The 17,160-nt window shown below is 40.1% G+C and overlaps 1 protein-coding gene across 2 annotated transcripts in view; it reads left to right on the forward strand.

Annotated features, from left to right (window-relative positions):
* The window catches only part of Ptp69D (Protein tyrosine phosphatase 69D), a 752,166-nt gene that overhangs the window by 635,424 nt on the left and 99,582 nt on the right, over positions 1–17,160 (forward strand). For both annotated transcript variants that reach the window (XR_010849719.1, XM_067084316.1), the window contains exon 22: positions 3,748–3,864. Coding sequence is in view for 1 of the 2 variants with exons in the window: in XM_067084316.1 (XP_066940417.1) it covers positions 3,748–3,864 (117 nt within the window). In the remaining variant the exon portion in view is untranslated. The remainder of the gene's footprint in view (positions 1–3,747; positions 3,865–17,160) is intronic.

A 17,160-nucleotide genomic window follows, 5' to 3' on the forward strand; every position in this document is an offset into this window, starting at 1 on the left:
TTCGGTGAGTTAGCGCCGAAGCGGAAAAAAAGTTTTTTTCAAAAAATCACAGCACGCTTAGTTTTTAAGATTAAGAGTTCGTTTTTGACTCATTTTTTTTGTCATTGCCTGAGGTTTAGTATGCAACCATCAGAAATTAAAAAAAATATCATTATCATATATAAATATTGGAATATATGACAGCGAAAAAAAAAAACGTATATAATTGTATACAAATCGCGCTGTAAGCAAAACGGTTAAAGCTAATGACATAATTTTTTTTAGTTGTATTGTACACTAAATTGCGATGATTTTGGTATATAACAAATTTTAAAACGATCAAAGCAACACAGAGAAAATATTATCACAAAATGATGCATGAATTCGTAACGCATGGACGTAAAAATTTTTTTCAAAATTCACCATAAATCGAAATATTGTGCTAGAGACTTCCCGTTTGTTGAAAAATGAAGCTTATTGATTGAATATTACTAGACTGTAAGTGTTTTACCTTACAATTGCAGTTTTCGACCATTTCGGTCGAGTTAAAGTTGACCGAAAGTCGAATTTTTTCTATTTATCTTGATTTATATGAAAATATTTCAAAACTGATAAAGGCTACAACCATGAGTTATTTTTTGTTGTATTGTAAATGAAATTGTGCACATTTTCATATATAAAACTTTATGTATCGACTAATATAAAACGGTGCAAATATTACGACAACGAGACGAAAGAATTTCTGAATGTTGGCCGAAAGTTACGCGCAGACGTAAGGAAAATGTTTTTAAAAAATTCACCATAAATCGAAATATTGTGCTAGAGACTTCCAATTTATTGCAAAATGAAGGTAAACGATTGAATATTACTAGAATGTAAGAGTTTTAGCTTACAATTGCGTTTTTTTACCATTTCGGTCGAGTTAAAGTTGACTGAAGGTTGAAATTTTGGCAGTTATCGTGATTTATGTGAAAATATTTCAAAACTGATAAAAGCTACAACCATGAGCTAATTTCTGTTGTATTCTACATGAAATTGCACACATTTTCATATATAAAAGTTTATGTAACGACTAATGTAAAACGAAGCAAACATTACGACAACATGACGAAAGAATTTCTGAGATGTTCGGCAGAGTTACCGCGAGCAGACGTAAGGAAAAATTTTTTTTTTTCAGAAATTCACCATAAATCGAAATATTGTGCTAGAGACTTCCAGTTTGTTGCAAAATGAAGGTACATGATTGAATATTACTAGAATGTAAGAGTTTTAGCTTATAATTGCGTTTTACCATTTCGGTCGAAGTTAAAGTTGACCGAAGGTTGAAATTTTGGCAGTTATCATGATTTATATGAAAATATTTCAAAACTGATAAAAGCTACAACCATGAGTTATTTTCTGTTGTATTCTACATGAAATTGCGCACATTTCCATATATAAAACTTTTTGTAACGACTAATATAACAGTGCAAACATTACGACAACGTGATTTAAAGAATTTCTGCTGGACGTAAGGAAAAAGTTTTTTCAAAAATTCACCATAAATCGAAATATTGTGCTAGAGACTTCCAATTGGTTGCAAAATGAAGGTAAATGATTGAATATTACTAGATTGTAAGAGTTTTAGCTTACAATTGCGTTTTTTTACCATTTCGGTCGACTCAAAGTTGACCGAAGGTTGAAATTTTGGCAGTTATCGTGATTTATATGAAAATATTTCAAAACTGATAAAAGCTACAACCATGAGTTATTTTCTGTTGTATTGTACATGAAATTGCGCACATTTTCATTTATAAAACTTTATGTAACGGCTAATATAGAACAGTGCAAAAATTATGACAAAATGACGAAAGAATTTCTGAAATTTTCGGCCGAGTTACGCGTGGTGTAAGAAAAAGTTTTTTTTTTCAAAATTCACCATAAATCGAAATATTGTGCTAGAGACTTCCAATTTGTTGCAAAATGAAGGTACATGATTGAATATTACTAGAATGTAAGAGTTTTAGCTTACAATTGCGTTTTTCGACCATTTTGGTCGAGTCAAAGTTGACCGAAGGTTGAAATTTTTTGTAGTCGACGTTTGCTACGTCCACTCGGCATTCAACAGACAATTTTAGTCGACGTTTGCTACGTCTAACAGGCGTTTAAGGGTTAAAAAGAGGTTGAGAAGACTTCTAAAAATAGATTGGTCGGAAGGGGGGGGAGAGAGAGAGAGAAATTCTCTTCCAACTCTCTATTTTTATGTCAACCATTTATTTATTTTTTTAAGGGCAATTTATTAAGCTAACTTTTAAATGAAATTACACTAACTTTAATTTCATTTAAAAGTTAGCTTAATAATTTAGGAGCATGATTAGAGTTATATTTAATGTTTAAACTCTTGAAGTAAGCATTTATTAATATTTTTAGAGACCCTGCCATTGCGCAAAAATTCGCCTTGCGCGAGGGGTTCTGGAACCTAACCATGTGTAAGTTCGCAGTATAACTGTATAATATATACCGAGATGAGAGAATTTTTATGTTTACATGTATATGTTTATTTGTTTTGTATGATAAATAAATGATTTACCTAATAATAAGTACTGATTTTCAAATATTAAGATTAAATAATAATAATAATATAACCATAATTACAAAATTTATATATTTCTATAGTAAGTTATGTGATATTTTAAAAAATGGCAGACATAATAACTGTGAGTTGTAGTAGTCCAAATAAAAAACACTGTTTGTTCATGAAATATATTGCAGAACAAAGAGATAGAGATGTAGAATAAAGAAGTTCTTAAAAACAAGGTTGAGAAGGCTTCTAAAAATAAATTGGCTGGAAGGGGAGAGAGAGAAATTCTCTTCCAACTCTCTATTTTAATGTCAACCATTTATTTCTTTTTTAATGGTAATGTATTAAGCTAACTTTTAAATTGAATTACAATAACTTTAATTTCATTTAAAAGTTAGCTTAATGCTTTGGGAGCATGATTAGGGTCATATTTAGTGTTTAAACTCTAGAAATAAGCATTTATTAGCATTTTTAGAGACTGTGCCAAACTTCCGTAAAAATTCGCCTTGCTTGAGGGGTTCTGGAACCTAACCTCATGTAAGTTCGGGTATATACTGTATATGTGTTATATCTATCTATCTATCTATACGGTATATAATTGTGTGTGTTTATGTGTAATTATACTAACCACAGTGCTGTTTATAAATTCTCAAATTCTTTGCACTCTTCGGATACACTTGCCATTTATAAAGCCCGAGTTCCAAATGCAAGAAAACAGTGAAATTTTGATGTCCATTTCGAGATTTACATTTGCATCCATAATATCAGAACTAAGTTACATTACAGACCTGACCATAATAATGCGACTTCGTTCTGAATCCTGCACGTTTTAATATTGCTACCAACATCAGAATTTCATGATATTCTTACATTTCAGCTCAGGCTTTGCTGTGGCAAGCACATCCAAAAAGTGCTAAGTATTCGAGAAGTGAGGAAGGCATTGTGGTTATTCATTTATATTTATGTTGCCCATTGAACAAATGTAGGCAGCAGTTTGAAGTTGGTAAAAAGTATTTAGTAATTTAAAAAAAAATTTACTGTATATATCCATATATGATTTAAATTTTATTGATTATTTACTTGTTGAGCTGCCACCATCATTTCTACTACTATATTGTAACCATCATAGCATATACTATAGATTGACATTACTGTTATTATAGTCGGTACAGTTTACCCATATTAAGTGTTTCTCACTTTTTCACCAGGGTTATGATTTGGCAGAGTCTTTTATAGTCACACAAGACCCTACGGATAACACTATAGCAGATTTTTGGAGGATGGTATTTGACCAAGAAGTCACAACAATAGTTATGCTTTCAGAGGTAAGCTTTCAGGAATGTTGGAGTGTACCTTGCATAAAATAGAATATATGTTTTATCATAAGTTCACCCTGTTAGTCTGTTTCTTCCAGTCTTAGTGTTAATTGCTTGGAGGGGAATTATCACTTATATCAGTGACTTGTGATATGTTTATACTTCTGAAAGAATACATATTGCAGGTTAGTACCATGTCCTCTTTGCCCTCAGGTAACTTTGCCAAAACTTTCTTCCCAAGAGAATGTTCTTTATAATTTTTCTTTTGGGAACAGCAAGTTTGCAAAAGAAATATCCAAGCGGCTAAGGAAAACACAAGTTGAGAATTCCACACAGCAAATCAAAGCATTTGCATTCATAATATTTGGTAATCCTGACCAATATTGATTTATTCAGATCATTTGGAGTAACCCTTTACATTATATTACCTTGAGGGCGAGTTTATTTTGGCTATATAGTAGTACTGTCACATCTCTTGGTGCCTTAATGTTAGAAAGCTTGATTTCAGTTATCATGGGTATGAGATCAAGACCACACACTTCAGAGAGAATTTAGATGAATTTTACCTCTCTGTTATGATAGCTGTATTCCTCCAAGAGGTGGGAGGAAAACAGAGTTTGAAAACTAAGAAGTTCTTTGGATCATTTATTGTGAACCATTAGTTGACTTATTTCTTCTTTCAGGTGAACTGCTAGTTCAAGCATTTGTTTTCCATTCAGATTTTTCTCTGTTGTTGATGTGTTAGGATGTTAGAGTGTTGCTGATATTTTCTTTGCTGATTTGATTGGATTTTATATTAATTTTGTATTGCTTGTTATGTAGGATTGATATTCTGGAAGATAATAAAAAAACATAGGATATGTAGTGTAGGAGAGCATAACACCCATCTGTACTTTTTAGCTCATTGACAGTCTCAATATGTGTACCATAAATGTATGAACAAGATTGTTCTTTCAACAACCATGGGAGTCATTGTGCTGATTGGCCAGATGATGTTATTGATAATTATTGGAAGTATAAAGAGGTTTAGGAAGCTGCCAAGAATATGAAAAGAAGGTATAGGGATGCTTCTAAAGCTAGGATAGGAAGCAATGATAGAAATAAGAGCTTTTCTAGTTTTTGTGATGTGTTAGTTTAGCTCTTTTCCCTCTTCTGGTGTATCTAGTAATCCTTCCCCTCAAGATGTTTTTCTTCACCACTGAAAGTTCCCCGTATTGTTGGGGCTATGAGGTTTAGGAAATTAGTATCTGACGTACCAAACCTTAGGGCTATGTTAGAAAAGTTTTGGAATTTGCCACCTCTACCACTTGCTTTATTACCGACCCAAATGAATCATTCTTTTCGTGTCCCCCCACTGCAGAGAAAGACCCAATGCCTCCCCTCCTTTTAGCCATACCCTAGCCATGGCCCTGTGAAGCTCCTATCACTTTTTAAGGTACAAAGAAGCAAGGTATGTCAGGAAGAGAAAGTGGTGTGTTCTCATTGTCGTCTTCCTATGGCCAACCTGGTGCAAGTCGCGCCCAGGTTGTTGCTTGGTCATCGAAGGATGTGAGAGGTAAGATGAAGTGGAGTTAAGCTAGGCCAGGTGTACATGAATTATTTGTAGATCAGCATGCTCACTATAGGCCTAATTCAGTTCTCCTAGACCTTCCAGGAGGCTGTGAACTGCTAGCAATCCCTATCCAGGACCCTATTCCTGTCTTATGGTTATTTCTATCCCTTGTTTGGCGATGTCTCCCTTGAAGGTTGCTTTGATGTTTTCTCGAGGGCATTCTTTTTGTGCCAGGTTCTCACTCTCCTAGGTCTGCCAGTCTGTTACACACCATTTGTTTGACATGAGAGGTTCATTTGTGCAATAGGGAGGGAACATGTTAGAGAAATTGGTCTGCTCATTCTAGATCACAATCACCTTTGGTGCTGCACCACGCTAAGGTGTCACATAAGAGTTTTTGTTCTCTTGTGGTGTTGTGCCTCCTTTCTTAATCCCCTCTTTTGCACCTCAAACTCTTCACTCCGGTGGGGAGTTAGTTCCATCCAGCACACATGTGGTGCACTGTAGGCATTACCCAAGATTCTTTGCAGCATCCCTTTAGCCCCTAGCTGCAAACCCTTTCATTCCTTTTACTGTATCTCCTTTCATATTTTCTTTCTTCCATTTTACTTTCCACCCTCTCCTAACAATTGTTTCACAGTGCAACTGTGAGTACTGTCAGTTTCCCTCAGCGCTGAATGACCTCATAGATCCCAGAGCATGGCCTTTGACCTAATTTTCATATTCTATTCTATATTCTATTCAGACTCCTCACATTGTGCTTTTGTCGCAGTGTCTCTGTGTATATGCTAGGTCTTTTTTAGGCTTCTTTGAGGAGCTCACGGTCTCCTCTGCAGCATCACACTCAGCCCCTTTCCCAAACAGGCAATTGATCCTGCACCTTTGACTGTAGCTTTTTAGTAGCACAGAGTGCTGGGTTTACTCCTTCTTGGTCAGATTTTTTACTTAAGTCAGTTTTGCTGTTGGTGCCTTTACATTGTCTGCACTTCAGACAATTTTGATGCTGGCACCAGCTGCCACATCATTGATACTTCAGATGAGTTTGGCATTGGCACCAGCTACCACATTGTTCTCTGCTTCTGATGCCCAGGTGCAAGTTGTTGCCAGTTCTTCCTCTTCCATGGAGGAAGTTTTTGCTTCTAATTAAAGTTCCCTTTTAGAAGATTGAAAACTTTACTCTTCCCAGTGGGTTAGGGGTTCTTCTTCTGCCACCCTCTGTAGCCTATTGATTCTCTCTGTGGATCCTCAGGCTCCCAAGTTTATCTCTGATGGGGAAGAGGAACAGGTTTTGTTATTGGTTTTTTAAAAATTACTAAGGTCAGGACTAGTAAATTTCTTGACTTTTTTTGAGGCACCAGTAGTCCAGGACTCTGGGTCCCTTAGGGCTTCCAGACTTGAGCTAAGGCAGACCCTCTCCTGTCCCCTAAATTATTTAACCTGCATCAGATAGGTTTGATGCCACTGCAGATTTCATCAAAGAAAGTTTCTTCATAGAGCTCTTCAATTTTGTTCAGCCTTTTGTGAAGAATAGAAAGACAAAGCAATAACCAGAGTTGGTTCCTTTTTCCAATAGGGACTCAATTCCTTTTTTTCGTCTTACTGCTGGATTTAAACAGCAAGAGAGCAGGTTTGTCCGACAAGATTGTAATTACTCCCTTGGATTTGGATTCTATGTTAAGTCTGCATTCCATATCATGGAGATTGTCTTCCAGCAGTGACTATTGCAGCCATTGATGATATAGCCTGAGAGATTGTTTTGGCTCTCCGTCAAGAGAGGCAGCAGTTAGAGAGTGACTAGTCAATTTTTTTGGATGTATGATAGAGCATTTTTTGACTCCTCAGGGGAGTCTTTGTACATCTTGACAAATGCTAGGGTTGATCATCAAGAACAGTCATTTTCTTTTCTCACTCCTTCAGTCTTTGCAGTCAGAAAACTGATGCAATTGTGCAGCATCCCTTACATTTTTTTGCTGGATGCTTCAGTTTTAGACGCTGTTGTGCAGGTGGTAGAGAAAGTAGAAACCAGGTAGTGGTTACACTATTCACAGGCATTTAGGTACCCTCAGCCACAGCAACAGCTGCCTTTTATGTTGGTGCAGAGTGCCAATAGGTGCTAAAGCCAGCAGATGAGTCAGCCCTTTTGGGTATGCAAGAGGTTTAGTGTCTGGAGAAAAATTCAGCTACTTTTAAAGTGATGCAGTGGGCTGTCAGGCCACAGAAGGTGGAAGGGTGACTTTATTTTGTGTGGTTTGGCAGGACCTAAAGGTGGATCCCTGGGTGGTGATGGTATGCAAAGAGTGTTACAGCATTCCCTTCCTTGCCAAGCCTCCTCTACTGAGTTCATCAATAGATTTCCTCTCCTACCTTCATGACAAGGAAGAGCTCCAGATCTTGCAGAAGGATGTAGATTCTCTTTTAGCAAATGGGGCAGTGGAGTTAGTTACAAGTTGCATCCTGGCTTTTACAGTGGCCTATTAGTGATACCAAAGGCTTCTGGGGGATGGAGACCAGCACTGAATATCACCCTAAACCTTTTCATTTGCCTGATTCCAATTACTCTGGAGGTGACAAGTTCAGTTTTAGTGGCATTAGAGAGGGGAAGATTGTATGAGGTCATTACACACTGTGGATACTTATTTCCACATTGTTTCTCCCAATTCACAGAAATACTTATGTTTCTTGTTTCAGGGCAAAGTCTTTCAATTTTGTCCGAGTTTTGCTTTCTAAGTTTTTACAAGAGTCCTGTCCTCATTTGTTGGGCATCAGATGATCTTTCTAGACAACTGACTGATTCTAGTGGACATCTGAGGAAGAAGCTGAGGGCAAAAGACAGTCTTGTAGAATTAGCAAGTCTGTGGTGATATTATTAATATTCCAAAATCACACTTACCTTTAACTGGGAAGATTACCTATCTGGGAATGTTACTGGATACAAAGAATTTTTTGGCTTGTCCAAAGGTGAAGTGTACAGAGAATTTTTCATCAGTTCCAGAAGAATTGCTGTCCTTTGCTCCCTTGCCAGCAAAGAAGTGGCTGTCTCTGCTGAGGCCTATGGCATCCTTAAAGAAGCTGGTACCAGGGACCAGTTTAAGGATGAGGCCAGTTCAGTACTTTCTGAAGAATTGATGAAATAGAAAAGCAACCAGATTCTGTGCAAATTCTGGTCTCCATTGATTTACATCTAAAGAGTCCCTGAGATGGTGGAGTCATAGACCTTGTCTGTTACAAGGTGTTCAGGCTAGTTCAGGGCAAGAAGATAGATCTGTTTTCATACAACACCTACTCTCTGACTTACGTAAGTAATTAAAGGGGGGGCAAAGTCAGAGCCTTTGTTCCATATCATACGCCACATAACATTGTGGCCGATCAGCTGAACAGGAAGGATTACTGTAGGTTATGTCATCTTGAACCCACAAGTTTGCAGGAATCTATGGAATATGTAGGTACTCCCCTTCTAGATATCTTTGCTACAAAATTCAATCATCTCCTACCATTACACTGCTTGCAGGTTCAGGATCTGCATGCTTGGGCAGTAGAATCAGTGCTATTGGACTAATATTGTATGGATCTCTGTGCTTTTCCCCCCTTTGGCTATAATCAAAGGGTTCTGGCAAAATTGCAGTTAACTGAATTCACACATAACCTTGTTGACCCCATGGTGCAACGCAGGGAATGGTTCCTAAATCTTCTGTCATTGTTGGTAGACTGCCTGAGACTCCTCCCACTAAGGAGGGATCTTCTCATACTGCCTGGATGCCTGGTGGCACCAAAACTTCCCCATCCTTCAGCTGACCATATGGAGACTCTCGACTGTCTCTTGCAAGCAAAAGGTTTTCAAGGTTGGTAGAAGATCCTTCATTAATTCCAGAATGCAACTGACTGTTCCAATGTACCAGAGACAGTGGTCAATCTTTAGAGCTTGATGCTATTCCTGAAGGATTTCCTGCACCCATACCACTGTAAGAAACCTAATGTAGTTCTGTATTCATTTATGCTACGCTTAAGAGTTTCTGCTCCTGCTATTCTTTTTCTTTAAATTTTCAGCTGAAAACCCTGATGAACATAGTCAACAGACTGAACCCAAGGGGCTCCAAAAGGAAGTTAACAGAGAGAGGAAGTTAACAGAGAGAGAGAGTATAGGTGATAAATGTGAGGGAATAGAAAATAAAACAAACACATCTGAAATCCAGAAGACATGAGCAGAGAGCAAAATGACTTTGCTCCTAGCTTAAATATTTGGAGATCATAAGATTCCACAACTGCACTAGGCAAAATATTCTACATTTTGGTTGCATTAGTAGACTGCTTAGTGTTTGAACAAAAACAGCTAATTCAGGTAAAGAATAGTGCAGAGGATGACTGTTGTTGTAGTACATTTTATTCAAGAAAAACAATGAACTCACTCTACATCTATGGCACAAGTCAGCATTAAGAGTTGGCAAAAGAAACTTGATTGGTGACAAACTCTGTCCAAGAATTTGAGATGAGGGTCAGCACCAGAGGACCATTTAAAGTATTCCTGTGAAATATAAACTTTTTGAGAAACATTGGAAGCAGTATTATGTAAATGCTTCTCAAGAGTCAATTTTATATAAGTTACTTACTAAGTAATTACATAGTATTATGTTCCGTTTATCAGCAGCTTAAATTTGAAAATTCGCAGTAGGTAACTCACGGTAGGTAACTCGCCTCGTCCACTTTCGGGGAAGGATAAGTACAACACTACCAACAAGCCCAATTTGTTTCTGCTGGTTGAGTCATTTGATTTAATATAATTTGCTGAATGGTTTTCACTGTTTTTGGTGAAGTATTCTTTGTCTTGGTAGTGAATGAGCTAATTGTATTAGCTTATTTAGCTTGGACTTTTGCCTTTTATTAAGATGTCTGACTCTGTTCTGCTTGCAGTAGGTTTTGCAGCAAAGGCTGCAATACCAGACTTACTTCAGTCAAATATGACACTCATACCATTTGTTTTCAGTGTGGAGGACAAAATTGCTCTTCAGTCTTGACTTGTGACGAATGCAAAGAGTGGGATCGGGAAATGGAAAACTTTGACTAGTCATTTAGATAAACTTCAGAAAAACAGACGGGGGGCGGCTGCTAAGGCCGAAGCTAAGAATTCAGTTAGTCAGGGTTTTCCTGTTTAGCATGCTCTTCCAACTCCTGTGATTGCATTTTCCCCTGTCACCAGTCCCCTGACTTTACCTGTGACTCCATTATTCAACTTCCAACCTTCCAAACCCAATGCCATTGCCAGTCTGGAAGCCAGAACGTACCAGAAATTTGGTCTCTTAGTTAACACTGTAGCTCAAGTAGGGGCTTAAGTGAGGGGGCCTTATGGATGAGTTTAGTGCCATTGATCTCGGTGCAAGTGTTGTGTCAGTGGAGGAGGTGGCTACTCGTCCCACCAATGCTCCTAGACGAAGGTCATTGTCAAACTCCCCTAAACCTGGGAGGAGGCAAACCGTAAGTCCCAGGGAGGTCGGTGGGGTTTGCCCGCAGGTCGTCACCTCTCAACAGAGCCTGTTGTTCGAGATTACCAGGACTCGGTGGACAGCCACTGGAAAGGCATCCATATTGGAGTTCATTCCCTTTCATCGAGTGATTCGGATTCGGGATCTGACGAATCCAAGTGCAAAGCGAGTCAGAAGCGCAGCTGGCACTTTAAAAATGCATCCAGGCCACTGAAAAGGCCGATATCCGTGGCTTCGTCTGATTTTCCAATCCTGTGCAAGCAGAACAGAGATCGGGATCAGAGTTCCAAACCTTCATGTAGTTTTTGGGATGATCCATCTAGATGTGTTGCCCTCATTGTCTGTGTCAGAGCATCAGTTTTCATCGCCCAAGCGGGTATCCAAGAAATACGTAGATTGTGCTTCAGGACCCAAGGGATCCGGGCATCCAGCAGGATCCAAGGGGTCCAGGTTAGTGGGATCTGGAGGATCCAAGTATTTAGTGGGATCGGAAGGCTCCAGTCATTTAGTGGGATCTGAGGGACCCAGACATTTAGTGGGATCTGAGGGATCCAAACATCCATCAGGATCGGAGGGATCCATTCATCAAGTGGGATCTGCGGGATCCAAGAGTTTAGTGGGATCCAAGCACACAGTGGGATCTAGAGGATCCGATGTGCCTGTGGAACCAGATCAACATGTAGTTCTTGCGCAGTTGTCAATGTGCGATCGCTCCCCTTCTGAGCTGGCGCTAAATTCATTCAGGCATCTGGTGCCACACTCCACTTCTCATTTGGTTCAGGATCCTTCTCTGGAACTGAGTCAGCGATGCTTAGCATTCTAGATCTGTTACGCAAACCGACAGTGACCTATGAGTCCGAGGATTTGACTCGCTCATCCATTTCGTCTGAAGAAACGTAGAACAGGATCAGCCTTCTTCAGCCTACGCTTCCCTTTTAAAGTTCTTCTTGATTTACTTCCTGGACTTCTTTTTGCCAGCACCTCCATCTTCGCCAAGTTCAGCTTTTATGATGAGATAGCCTATGGAAGCTTCTAGGCTGCCTAAGATGCTTCAGTCGTCATCTTGGAAGAAAGCTCTGTCAGGCATTGAGAGCTGGCTTACAGAAAAGAGGGATGTGGGGAAAGCAGTATTCTGCGCTCCTCCTTCTCGTTTATCTAAGAGGAGATACTTGTCATATGCTACTGGGGAAGTGCCGTCGTTGGGAGTTTCTGCCCCCTCCCAAGGGGACTTCTCCAGTTTGATTCATCATGGAGAGCTGCTTTCTCCTCATCCAAGATTTTATTCACGACTTCAGAACTCGAGCATTTGACGAAGGATATCTTTAAGGTCTTTGAGATCTTAAGTTTTCTTGATTGGAATGTTGGCGCCTTAGCGAAGAAAATAGAAGACTGTGCCTCTCTCCAAGATAATATCACTACAGACTGGCTGGGAGTGCTCTCATGCACGGTTACGGCAATCAGGGATGGATCCCAGGAGCTGGCAGCCTTGTTTGCAGTGGGAATACTTAAGAAGCGAGAGCAGTGGTGTTCATTCACTTCAAAAGGGATCACTCCCTCCCAGAGGTCCGCGCTTCTTTTGCTCCTTTAGATCAGCATAGTCTCTTTCCCAGTGCTACAGTAGAACATATTGCAAAGTAGCTGCAAAAGAAATCCACTCAAGACTTGTTGGCTCAGTCCACCAAATGTCCGAAGGAGTCTGGACGTTCTTTATCTTCCTCATTGTTTGCACCTAGAACAGTTTCACCTCTACAGCAAGCATTTGAAAGTGGTATATGTAGATTCCAGCCCCATTCTCGAGTGTATTCTAGATTCGTTCGACCAATCAAGAAATCAGCAAGCAAACCTTCCTCTCGCAAGTGAGGATACTACCCTCCGTGTACCAGTGGGGGTCAGGCTTCTACATTTTTTGAGCAAGTGGGAGGACAGAAATATAGAACCTTGGGTTTTAGAGGTGATCAGAGAAGGAAACAGGCAGTCCCTGGTTATTGGCGATCTGGTTTTACGGTGCTTGTCTAGTGACAATGATAACTGGATTTTGACGCCAATCTCCAGTTATTGGCACCGATCCCCGGTTATCGGCGCCAATCCCCAGTTATCAGCGCTGATAACCAGGGACTGGTGCTATTATCGCCGATTTTCGGTTGTCAGCAATTTTTGGTTATCATCACACTGTCGGGAACAGAACCCTTGCCAATAACTGGGGACTGCCTGTATTCCATCCCATTCAGGGAGAAACCTCCCCTAGCATCCTCTCCCATCAACTTGGCGGCCTACTCTTTAGGCTCAGAGAGGTATTTGGCCCTGTCACAAGAAGTATCGTCTCTGCTCACCAAGAGGGCCATAGAAATAGTCGATGATGTCAGTATGCCGGGGTTTTACAACAGCCTATACGTCGTCCCGAAGTCATCGGGAGGTTGGAGACCTGTCCTGGACGTCAGCGCCTTGAATTTCTGTGTTCAGACTACAAAATTCAAAATGGAAACCACCCATTCAGTTCTGTCTTCCATCCCAAGGGATTGATGGCAACTATAGATGTGCAGGATGCATTGGATCCAGGCAAATCTCTGCAGTTTGTGTTATAGATGTGCAGGATGCATAAGCCCCTCAAGTTTCCACATTCCAGTCCATAGCAAAATGGCTACATCTCATGGGGATCAACATTTGTCTCTATTTAGACGACTGGCTCTATGCCCTCGACCTAAAAAGACTCTTCTGTTAGCCCAAGAGTTGGACCTGCTGAAATCTCTGCAGTTTGTGTTCCAGGACAAGGTCTTCCAAGAGAATCTAAGCCTGCATTCAGACAGCTCAGAAATTCCTCACTGTACTTTGGACTGAGTTTCGAACTCTGTCATCCGTAAAAAAGTTTGTTCCATTAGGAAGATTTTACATGAGGGTGTTACAATTTTTTCTAAAAGCCAGTTGGCAGAGGAAGATTCTTGCAGACTCGTTTGTTTTTCCAGTCACTCCCGAGATCAAAGAGGACCTTTGGTGGTGGCTTGTAACAGGAAGATTTGCAGAAAGGAAATCTCTTACACCCTCTGAACTCCAACCTCACATTATATTCAGACGCTTCAGATCTGAGTTGGGGGCTCCCCTAGAAAATGAGGAAGTTTCAGGGACATGGTCACAATCCAAGAGAGAACTTCATATCAACATGAAGGCGCTGAAGGCAATACACTTAGCCCTTCAACACTTCGCAACAGCGACTTTCAACTCCACAGTCATAGTCCACTCGGACAATACGACAGCTCTGACCTACATAAAGAACCAGGGAGGGACCCACTCCTTTTCACTGTGTCAAGTGACTAGAGATCTTATTTGGGCGCAAGATTGTCACCCGCTTTATACAGGGCAAACTAAATGTCATAGCAGACGAATTAAGTCGTTGCAAATAGGTCCTACCCATGGGATGGACACTGAATCCGCAGGTATGAACTGACCTGTGGAAACGGTGGGGAAGGCCTTCGGTAGATCTGTTTGGAACGTTGCTCACCAGCTCTGGCTCTTCTCGCCTGGGCAACGGATGTGATGCTCCAGGATTGGTCAAACCTGGATGTCTATGCCTTCCCACCATTCAGTATGGTGAGAGATGTAATCAACAAATTTTTCTTACACAACATGTCGATGACTCTGGTAGCTCCCGTTTGGCCAAGGAGTGGATTCCAGATCTCCGCTTTCTCCTGGTAGATTTCCCAAGATTACTTCCACAGTGACGAAATCTACTTGGGCAACCACACTTTCACCTGTTCCATCAAGGACTATCCATTCTCGCTCTAACAGACTTCAGACTGTCAGGAAGCTTGTGAGAGCGAAAGGCTTTTCGAGATCAGCTGTGGAAGCAATTGCAAGATGTAGACATCAGTCTTCTTCCAATGTCTGCCAGAATAAGTGGACAATATTCTGCAGCTGGTGCAGAAGACACAATGTATCATCTACTTTTACCTCTGCAGTGCAAATAGTTTTTTTGCTATTTTTAAGGTCCTCCTGAGTATTAGCTACATCCACGATCAGAGGCTACAGAGCGATGCTCAACTCAGTATTCAGACATAGAGGTCTGGATCTATTGACTGATAAAGACATTGGTGACCATATCAAATCACTAGACAAGTCGAAACAGGAGAGGTCAGATTCCATATCCTGGAATCTAGATGTTGTTTTAAAATGGCTCTCAGGTCCTGCTTTTGAACCTCTTCAATCCACATCACTCAGGGATCTTACAAGGAAGACACTATTTCTAGTCGCTCTAGCTTCTACTAAGAGAATTAGTGAGTTACAGGCTCTGAGCAAGAAGGTGGATTCACATAAGGAGACTAGGTGTGTTGCTTTACTATTGGGTTCTTAGTGAAGAATGAAACGCCATCTTTTCCCTGGCCCCGTTCATTCACAATCAAAGGTTTAACAGACATTATAGGTCCCACGGACCAAGAGAGAGCTGTTTGTCCAGTAAGAGCATTTAAGTATTATTATCTAGAGAGGTCTAAGAGTATCAGAGGTGCGTCCTCTAACCTCTGGTGTTCAGTTAAGGATCAGACCTGGCCTTTATCCAAGAATGCATTGGCATTCTTCTTGAGAGATGTGATTTCCGAGTCGCACATTAAGATTCAAGAGGAAGACTTACCAGTCTGCAAGGTTAAAGCCCATGAAATTAGGGCAGTAGCAACTTCGATTTCCTTCAAGCAGAATTTATCCCTCTCTCCAATTTTGCAGTCCACCTTTTGCAGGTGCAAATCAGTGTTTGCGAATTTTTATCTACGTGATATCGAAACTGTTTATGAGAACTGCATTACCCTTGGCCCATTATCCGTGGCTGGCATGGTGTTGGGGGAGGAAGGGTAGGGGGTATTCTTACATTCCTCTATCCACTTGCCTTGAATATAAGTTGTCGAGTTCTGGGAAGTTGGGGGTACTGAGTACCTGGAGCACCCATCATTCGTTGTGTCGTGTTATGAATGGGTTATGGTAACTGGTTTTTTATATGGTGTATGTGTAACTTGTGTTTTATGGTCTTGGTTTTGGTACTGCATCCAGGGCAAGGGCTTTTGTGTTTTATTATATACTTTGGGAGCCATCGGAGCACTCCTCGACTGCAAAACCCCACTGATGTAGGGGTGCCTCTGGCTTCACTACCACGCCACTACTGTCAAGATGAGCCATGTCAGAGGCAGTATTTTTCTGCTGGAGCTCTCTCGCCAGGTAGGTTACAACAAAAATTTTGTCAATGTTAACTACTTGCTATTTTAAAATCCATCTCCATTCATGAGTGTTTTTTAAGTAGTACATGCCCATGCATCCCACCTGTCAATGTGGGATTCAGCTATGTAGTTACTTGGTAAGTTACTTATATAAAAATGACATTTTTATGATGAAATATTTTTATACAGTATATACTTACCAAGGAACTACGTGATGAAAGCCCTCCCTCCTCCCCCTCCCCTCTCATGGGCACAGGGCATTAATGAATTGGGCTCGTTAATAGTGTTGTACCTATCCTTCCCTGACAGTGGGTGGGGCAAGTTACCTACACCGAAATTTTGGAACGCTACCGCAGATTTTCAAATAGCTATGTAGTTACTTGGTAAGCATAAATAAAACTTTATTTTATCATAAAAATTTCTTTTTTTTTATCAAAAGTTACACCAAAAAGCTTTCTTAAAAGTCATTGAAATATACAACCTTACCAGTTAAGTCTAAATCAGGATGCAAAAGCATAAGTGTTCTGGATTGTCTAACTATCATACTCTGAGTTTTAGAAGGGCTAATGGCCAACCCTATGAGAGCTGATAGTCAGCTCAGTGGTCTGGTTAAACAACTTTAATGATAATAGAAGGGCTAAGCTTCATGCCCCTATGCTTTATTCATGAATGTGTGCCCGATCTCTATGCGAGGATTGTACAACCACAGATCTAAGGTGCAGAGAAGGAACAGTAGCTAGTAGAGTAGCACCATTGGCATATTCAGTCAGTTTGTTCTCCAGTTTGTACTAATGTCACTTGTCACCACTATAAATAATAAATGGCAATGGTCTGAGAGCATTACTTTGAGTAACACCTGAAGTGACATTACTAACTGTACTATACTAGCCAATAACACAGACCCTTTGGGTTCTACTTGTTCAAAATTTGTTTTGAATATTACCAAAAGACACATTAATTACTAATAATCTTTGATTCTAGATTAGTGCTTTATGATTTGCATGGTCAAAAGAGCATCTTTGCATTTTATCATATGTATTAAGACATTCCTGTCTGGATATCTCCTCTAACTTGTACGTTAAGGAAG

Source organism: Macrobrachium rosenbergii, chromosome 41, assembly GCF_040412425.1.
Source record: "Macrobrachium rosenbergii isolate ZJJX-2024 chromosome 41, ASM4041242v1, whole genome shotgun sequence".
Lineage (NCBI taxonomy): Eukaryota > Metazoa > Arthropoda > Malacostraca > Decapoda > Palaemonidae > Macrobrachium > Macrobrachium rosenbergii.